General features: G+C 50.4%; 2 protein-coding genes across 4 annotated transcripts in view; both read right to left on the bottom strand.

Moving 5' to 3' along the window:
* The window catches only part of SMIM1 (small integral membrane protein 1 (Vel blood group)), a 6,084-nt gene extending 5,828 nt beyond the window's left edge, over positions 1-256 (bottom strand). The window contains exon 1 of one of the 2 annotated variants that reach the window (XM_006016222.2): positions 99-256. The gene's annotated coding sequence lies outside the window, so the exon portion shown is untranslated. The remainder of the gene's footprint in view (positions 1-98) is intronic. The other variant, XM_025212192.1, reaches the window with a different exon arrangement.
* Positions 257-1,711: 1,455 nt separating this feature from the next.
* CCDC27 (coiled-coil domain containing 27) overlaps positions 1,712-8,285 on the bottom strand; it is a 9,696-nt gene continuing 3,122 nt past the window's right edge. For both annotated transcript variants that reach the window (XM_025212169.1, XM_014522983.2), the window contains 7 exons: positions 6,534-6,755; positions 4,993-5,233; positions 4,325-4,455; positions 4,157-4,234; positions 3,366-3,578; positions 2,536-2,640; positions 1,712-2,398 (listed from right to left, as the gene is read on the bottom strand). In XM_025212169.1, coding sequence (XP_025067954.1) covers positions 2,261-2,398; positions 2,536-2,640; positions 3,366-3,578; positions 4,157-4,234; positions 4,325-4,455; positions 4,993-5,233; positions 6,534-6,755 — 1,128 coding nt within the window. In that variant the 3' untranslated portion in view covers positions 1,712-2,260. The remainder of the gene's footprint in view (positions 2,399-2,535; positions 2,641-3,365; positions 3,579-4,156; positions 4,235-4,324; positions 4,456-4,992; positions 5,234-6,533; positions 6,756-8,285) is intronic.

The following is an 8,285-nucleotide window of genomic DNA, read 5'->3' as shown; positions in this document are numbered from 1 at the left end:
TTTTGTTTTTTTTTGGGGGGGGGGGGGGGGTTTGTACATGGGGTGGAGGGAAATGATTTTTGGCTGAGATCACGCTTAAAGCTGCAGCCTGCTCTCACCTGAGGGTCTCAGTCCCACCTGGCTCCGCTTGCAGCTGTTCAGTAGAAGAAAATCTCTCTGTGCCAGTCCCTTTTTCTGCCTGGGGCGACTGTTCTAAGGAGTCCCGATGTTTTTCTGTGTGGGCTGTTGTGTAAAGCTAAGATTAGAGGAGGAGCTGGGGGTGGGGAGCTTGAAGGGACGGAGGAGGGGTCCAGCTGAGTTGCCAACTTCTGTGAGCTGACTGTGCACAGCCCTGACCTCCTCTGCGCTGCGCTGTGCTGGCTGGGGCAAACCTGCCCATTCCCACAGGCTGACGTTTAACCCCACCCAGTCCAAAGACAAACGTGGTGCCTGCAAGGGAAAATATTCACAAGGCCTGGAGCTGAGGAGGGTGAGCAAGTGTTACAGCTGCATGCACAGACCGTTGGACCCAGCCTCTCCTATTTTCCAGTTCTGCTCTCCACAGCCCAGTACCTCTGAGCAGGGCCAGGGAGGGGCCGGGCAGCCAGCCGAGGAGATTCCTGGACCAGCCCTTGACAGCTCCAACTCCTGCTCTTTTCCTCTGCTCCAGGGAGGCTAAATGTAGTTACTCTGCCTTTACTGCCCTGTGTGAAAAATCAGAATCCGTCCCATTGTGCCTCTGTGAAGCCAGCACTGTTTGTCTGAAGCATGATCCTTCATGTCTAGATGTTGCAATAGGTCAGAGGAGTGAACGGGGCAGAGCAGGGAAGCCTTCTGCTCCTCTGGCTTGCCTGTTCATAGGGGCTCTTGTCTGCTGTTCCCAGCTTATGGCTCTTTGGGAAATCATCTGAAACATTATGCTAGTCTTGGCCTGGTTCTTGGCAGGCAAGCATCAGTCTCATTGCAGCCCCTTGCAGTTGGCAGTTCGATCATCAGTCAACAACGAGGGCTCAGTGAACAGAACAGAATTGCAGCACTGTGAGGCTCTTAGGCACTTGCCTGTGCTAAGAGAGTATGCGCTCAAGTGGATTTCCCAGTAGAGGGTAAAATAACTTGGCACTGACGTTTGCACAAGAACACACCCTGCCTGTTGTGTCCACTGCCCAGGAAATCAAGCAAGCCTGTTTTGCCAGCCCAGCCCCAACCAGGACCTGTCACAAACACAACTGCAAGTGTAATGGCTCACCTGCAACGATTAGTAAAGACAGTCAAGGTCAAGGTTGTGGTTACACCCACTTGTATCCACTGATATGGAGGCAGGCTCTGAATTGGGCCCTAAAACCTGGCAGGCTTTCAGACTTCAGGTCCCTGCTGTACTTGGTATGTGCACACAGGTAAACTGAAAGCATTGGGTGTCATCCTCCCAGGTGTCTGGAGGACCCTCCCACAGCCTCATGTTATCACTGAGAGACCCACTTGCAACTTCTACCATTGCAGTCATAGTCAAACCCCCTTACATCCTCCCCCCCCCCATGCTTATTTTTAAAAGCGGCTCATTTTAGATCAAATCAATCAAGTCAATGAGGAGCAAGTTTGAGACAGGCTGAAAAGTTGTTTTTGCAGGACTCCAAGCTCTGTGGTGGGCTGGAGGATGCTGAACTGGACAAGAGCCAGGCAACAACCGTATAAGAGCCTCCTGCAGAGGTTTATTATATAAAGCAGGTGAGGGAGGATGGATTACAGATTACTGAAGCCTGGATGATCTGGCCCAGTGATGTCTGGCAGGGGTTGAGAATCACACTATGGTGGGATGTGTTCAGAGGAGACTTGGATCTGATTGTCAGATTCCAGCAGTCTGCAGGAGCTCCTTGGTGGGGTCAAGGAAGCACTGTGATCCCACAGCGGTGCCTGCATCTTGCAGGGGAGGGGAGGCTTGTCAGTGTTCACCAAAGCAGGCGTGAACCCCCTCACCATTCCTCTGCAAGGCTGGGATTCCATAGAGGGAAAATCTGAGAGGGTGAATGATTAGCAGCAAGTTAAGCCGTAACCCCAATCCCCAATTCCAGCTCTGCATCAGCCATGGGATCCAGCAGCAGGGGATTGGGCTGAGTGACAAAACGCACTTCATGTCCAGTTCAGACATTTAATGTATCAGTAAAAAAAGAAAAATTAAAAACAGCCCCCACACACCAAGAACAAGGCAGCAGGAAAGAGCCTGAGGTGGCAGCACCGCCTTGTCTGGATGTGGTGGCACGGACCACCTCTCAGGTGCTTATGGGGCCTATTTCACAGGGCTCTTTCTGCTAGACTTGGAATTGAGAAGGGACGACATTGCCATGTCAATGTTGTGCAGAGACGGGACCTTCACTCCTTTCTGCTTCAGCATGTGGTGGAACTCCAGCCGCTCTGTGATGATCCTCTGGGAATTGGGTACATGTACAAGGGAGCACCATGTTAGATGAAAGGATCAATCAGCTTCTCCTATCCCCCTCCATCCCCAGTGCTCAGAGGAAGGGTCCCAGCAGAAGCCTTCCTTCTCTGCCCCAAGCTGTATACCTGTAGGACTTCTAGCACCTCATCATCCCCAATCTCAGCCTGAGGGGATTTGCTGCCAGCTGTGCTGTGTGTAGCCTGAATGATTTTGCTTCGAAACCTTTCAAACTTGGGATGAAAAAAAAACAGAATGAGTAGCTGTTTCAGTGGAGGCTGAAGAGCAAAGCTGAGGGCTCCTCAAATTCATGCTCAATGACAACTCACTGGCTGGTAACAGCCTTTCAACTCTGCCATAGGGAGGCTTTGTACAAGGACTGGAATTTCTGATCCCCTGACCCCCATTGCTGCACCCAGGACACCAGGGAAGGGAGGACCCCGTTTGTTCCTGTAAAATCTCTCCTCTGAGCAAAGAGGACAGATGCAAGGGGCTTCACAGGGAGCCAGACACAGGCCTGGACTGGCAACAGGTACTTCTGGGCTAGTATTGTATAGAGTCCTGATGGCTAATTGGCTCTGGCCCTTGGTGAGTCTGAGCAGAAACCACTGGACATATGTATGGACCCACTGGGCTTCCTGAGAGCACTTGTTGGAGCAGTGCAATGCCCTGTGTGACTTGGAGACAGTGGGGGAGGACTCCTGCAGGCCCCAGAACTAAAATCAAGGGCCATGTGACTGCAGGGACCAGGCTGCCCTGAGAATGCAGTGCAGGGAATGGGCTGTGACCTGCCAGCCCCTCAGGGAAAGCAGGTTTACTCTGTTGCCAAAGGACAACAGGACCAAGGAGCAGCCTCAGGTGCCTGCTGTGGTGCCTGTGCCTGAGGAGGGCCCTGACTAATCAGAGTGCCTCCTGCAGGGAGGGAGAGTCTGCAGTGCAGTGTGGAGACACCCTTTACCCTGGCATGCATGCACTCCAGTGCCACCCGGGTCTGCTGCTCTGCACGCTGCAGGGCCTCCACATGGCTCTGGGCTTCTTGCCGCTCGCCCTGCTGCTGCTGTAAATGATGCTGACTCACAGCAAGCTCAGCCTGGAGCCTGCTGACCGTGCCCTGCAGCTCCTCCAGCAGCCTGGTGTTCTTGGCCAGACGGGATTCCTGCTCCTCCACGTCCTGAGGGGACATAATTCAGACCGGCACAGGGTGAGAATGGTGCAGTGGAGATCGAGTCTGCCCCGGAGAGCCTCTGTGCTGCTCGCCACACCTGCCTTGCCTTTCCCAGGGGGCTTGGGCATGGAATAATGAGACTTGGTGGGGCCCAGGAATGCAACTGCTTTAGCCTGCTCTCCCCCCTCATTCCCTTTTATTTGCTATTCCAACTCAGAGCATTAACCAGGCTGGCATCCCTTCCACTGGTGGCTCTTACAAAAACTAAGTTGACATGGGAATCAATGTCCAGTTCATAATGCCTTAGGAGGAGCCCCAACCCCCAAAATTTGGAAGGGTGTGAATGGGCTGAGTCTTGAGAGAGGGATGCAGAGCAAAAGACATGGGACACCAGTGCAGGAATCCAGAGAGAGCACTGGCCCAGGGCAAAGGTCTGTAGAGTTAGAGTTTCAGCACTAAAGGACTGAAAGGGACACAAGGGTCTCTTCAAATGGTACTGTTTGTTTGATTTGCACAGGCCCAGGCTGGAGATGAGCACAGCAGGGAATGCCAGGGTTGCCTGCTATATCCAAAGTCAGGGTCACCTGTCGAAGTTTGTAGTTCTCTCTTTCTATTGTTCCCATCAGTTCCTCATGCTTTCGTTCCTCTCGCAAGCTAGAAAACTGAGAGAAAAGGCTCCTGCTAGTATGTCAAGTCACAGAAAGCCCAATTTCCTGATTCCTTGGGAAACAAACTTTCCTAGGTGACAGTACCTTGACAGACATGGCTTGGAGCTGGGCTCCTCGCTCTCTAAGTTCCTTCTGTAGCATTGCCTTCTCGGACTCCACTTTGCACAGCTGGGATTGCTGGAAATCCAGCTGTCTTTGCAAGGAAGAGACAGCACCTATAATGTCAGAGTACAGTTTTGAGCCAGCCGAGCCCTCAGGCAGGTGAGAAGAGAGGCTGGTGAGGACAGAGAGGTTGATTCCATAAGCAAGAACTTAGTTGGCTGGGGACATAATCTAAATGTAATTTAGTGGCAGGAGGGTTAATGCTTCAACTGAGTGTCACCAGTTATGCTTTGCATAGCAGAACTGCAATGCCTCTTCCTTAATAACAGCCCAGCTGACTCAAAAGGACTTGTCAATGGTCTGTTTTCAGCCTGGTGGCCCAGACTGAGCCCATCACAAGATTGCAGATGAGGTGCTGCTCCTGTTTTTGCATGACCTGCTCTCAGTGAGCACCCAGTCTTTGGCAGAGGTTTTCATGTAGGGTCTGCCATGGCCTAGCAATGGGTATCTTCACCCAGCAAGCTACAGGAGACAAGGATTTCAAGAGCTGCTGCTGTTATGAAGTGCCCTTTAAAGGTGTCTGGGAGATAGAAGCTGAAGCCTTTCAGTGCAGATCTAACTTTGATATGGAAGGTCTCATGCTCTAGTACCTGTGGCCATGTCGTAGGCAGTTTTCACTTTCTCCAGCTCCTCACAGAGCTCCTGATTCACTCTCTGCAATTCTTGGAGCTTAGTCAGGGCTTCCTGCTCCTCTGCTGCAGCCTCATCCTGAGCCTCCACCTCTTCCTCCAATTTCACCTCCTCTTCCAGAGCTTCTTCCCCCTCCATCTCACCTGGAATCTCTTCCTCACTGGCTTCCTGTCTCAAACCATTTTGCTGCATTTCTGAATACTGCAAAGGCAAAAGGACAAAGAGGAATTGGGAGCACCTCCTTGGATCTGTGTGGCTAGACATTCTTCTCTCCCACTGCAGTGAGGGGTCAGTTAAGTTAGGATCCTGTACACCTGTAGGACGATCTAGGATTTCAAAAAAAGGGAGTGCAGATGATGTGGTGTATCATCACATATAACATAACACATAATTTTTTCCAGTTAAACAGGCATTAGAAACCATACTAATATGCTAAGGGGCCCGGGGGTATATTATTTTGTTTAAAATCAAAGCAAAAACAAATATGACTTTATTGGAATGTGCTTTGATTTGCTATTATGTTAAAAAGCACAACAGACTAGACAAAAAACAATAAAAAACGCTGTTTCATTAGTCCTGTAACCATTAGAATTAAATGGACATCTCTTTTTTTCAGATTCATAAAACAAAATCTGGCCTTCTTGAGCATCTTGGTAGTGCATCCAATGCTTCACTGAAAGTAATTTCCATGCTTGAGTTAATGTTCACCTTAGTGTTTTTAGCTAGAATTAAAAGGAGTCTGCAGTGCTGTTAAATAGAAGCTACGTTACCAGGTACAGCTAACATAGCAGAAATGCACAAGAAAGGATAGCTTGTTTAGTAGACCATTAAGAAGAGGGTTGTTAACACCAGCGAAACAAAAGTTTTAGAAGGAATCAGGAAAATTATAATAAGCCATGAAGTCAATTGAGTGTCTCACTGCTGCCTGAATAGAAACGCTGCTGCTGCTGCTGTTGCTGCTGCCAGGAAGTTGGTTATAAACTTTGGATAAACCAGGAATCAAAGCAGGGGGAGCAACTGCATCACTGCAGTCACCCTTGATCCATCCCTGCATATACCAATGTCCAAATTCTGCATTTATGCAGTTTCCCTTGTATCTTCACAGCAATGTCGATAACTCTTGTTCCTAAAAACCACTTCCAAGACACCCACATGCTTTAAGAAGCAGAGCCAAAATGTTCTCATAGATCCACATATTGTACATCTGGATTTACCTCCTTTTGCAGGGATGTAACTGAGCAGAATTTGGCCATGGGATGTGAACTTGAGCTATTTTAATCATAAGGTGGTATGTCTATCTCTTTTGATATAAGGTTTTTTGTACAAGCTTTCCCTGAAAATTAAATACTCAAAGGGTAACAGGGCAGGGAAGAGAGAGACATTTAGAGGCGGTAGTGCTGAAAGGATGCATATAGCATAACACTGTAACCAGGGCTCTCACTCCATTGAGGATTTATCTGGGCTAGGTCAGACCCTCCCCACCTCCCCACCCCCCTTTCACCTCCTCTTCCAGCTGCTGCAGTTCCTTGTGGTCTTCCATCAAGGCTTGGGATAAGCTGGCAATCTTGGAGCCCAGTAACCTGTCAGAATGGTTCAGTTTGATTTGCAAGCATGCCACTTCTTCTCTCAGATTGCTTGGGGCAAAGCTGCCCTGCACTGTGCTACTAAACCTGAGCTTTTGCGACCTGATGCCCCTGAGTACAGGTGGTGCAGCTGCATCTGTCTGCAAAGAAACAGACAGCGTGAGGAAAGACACCCAGGAAGCAAACCACAGGAATGAGAGTCAGTACTGGCCATGGATACCCCAGCATTCTGGCTGTAGGCTGCCTCTGGTCTCCATGGCTGCAGTCAGCTTCCTCATGACAATTAAGGTTTCACAATCAAAGTGGGATTGTTGGGTGCACCATTTGCACACAGCTACCAGAATGCTCTTCCCCGTGACTGCTTTGCTTGGATCACACCTTGAGATCTGCCCTGCAGCATTTAGCAGCAGCGCTCTCTTTCAGGGTCCCTTTTTTTTTTTTTGCCTTGTAGCAGGGCACCAAGGTGTGCCTGCACCTTTAAGGGTGGAAGCAGCCTAGCAAAAAAGCCCTGCAGGCTAGGCAGAGCTCCACAGCTGCAGGTTGCCTGAGTAACAGGCTAATAAGGTAATTAGCTGGCACCTGCAGGCAGTCAGTTGACCTGAAGGAGGCAGAGCCCTGGGTACATATAAGACCGGGACTTGGGCTGGTAGGGTTCACTCTGTCTGGCAACTGCCAGGAGAAGTAGCTCCTGTGCAAGAGAGCTGCCCAATACACCTAGCTGCCTCCAGGTGCAGTAAGTCTCCAGGAGACCATAAGGTACCCGGGGTTATGAGGTGTACTGTACAAAGGGGAGAAGTTTGCTCTTGCAGGGGCAGAATGTGGTCTCTTTTGGTTATGGTTGTTATAGCCCAAGGGCTTACATTTGTGTTATTGTTTGTGCTGGTGGTTTTGGGATGAGGCTATAAGGCAGGGGTGGGCAAAATACATCCTGTGGACTAAATCTGGCCCACCAGGCCATTCTTTTGGCCCATGGGGCACCTAAAAATTTTTAGAAAAGTAATAGTTATCTGACCCAGGCTGCCTATCAAAGATGACAGGAGCCAGGGGCAGTAGGACACAGGGGAAGCCACAGCAGGGCCTGCTCGGCTGGCCCGGCCCTGCCCTTCATCTCCCAGCCAGAGGGCAAGGGGAAGGACTTCTGGTGGCAAAGGTCATGGATTAGGGAGTGGGACTTCTAGTGCAAAGATGGCAACCAGGGGGCACCAGTCAAGGGATGCGGCTACCCATGTGGCCCTCAATGACTTGCTAAAACTCGGTAAGCGGTCCTCTGCCCAAAATAATTGCCTGCCTCTGCTATAAGGGGAGGAGAAGACCTCATTAGTACTCAGAGGGGGGCACCTAATTTTGTAGAGCCCCAGCACCAGGGGGGTGCAGCAGACGAGGGCCAGGGTCTGGTGACAAGAAGAGATTGAGGGCTAGTGCCTCAAAGCAGGGCCTGACACAGTGAGTCTAAGCTAAGAGGCCTAGCTATATTAAAGGGGTGGAGGCCGAGTAGGCTGAGGCCCCAACAGAAGGTATAACAACTGTGTAACACCTGTGAGGCATGGAGTGTGATAAAGGGGAGGTTGGAGCTGCACAATGGGCGCATAAAGCCTGAGGTGCCCCACGCAGCACAGTAATAAAGAGAGGCCTAGCAAAGGGCTTAAAAACCAGGGAGCTTGAGTAGGGTT

The sequence above is a fragment of the Alligator sinensis genome, unplaced genomic scaffold, assembly GCF_000455745.1.
Source record: "Alligator sinensis unplaced genomic scaffold, ASM45574v1 scaffold366_1, whole genome shotgun sequence".
NCBI classification, from domain to species: domain Eukaryota; kingdom Metazoa; phylum Chordata; order Crocodylia; family Alligatoridae; genus Alligator; species Alligator sinensis.
Note: the sequence above shows the minus strand (reverse complement) of the source record. Positions and strands in the feature narration are given on the sequence as shown.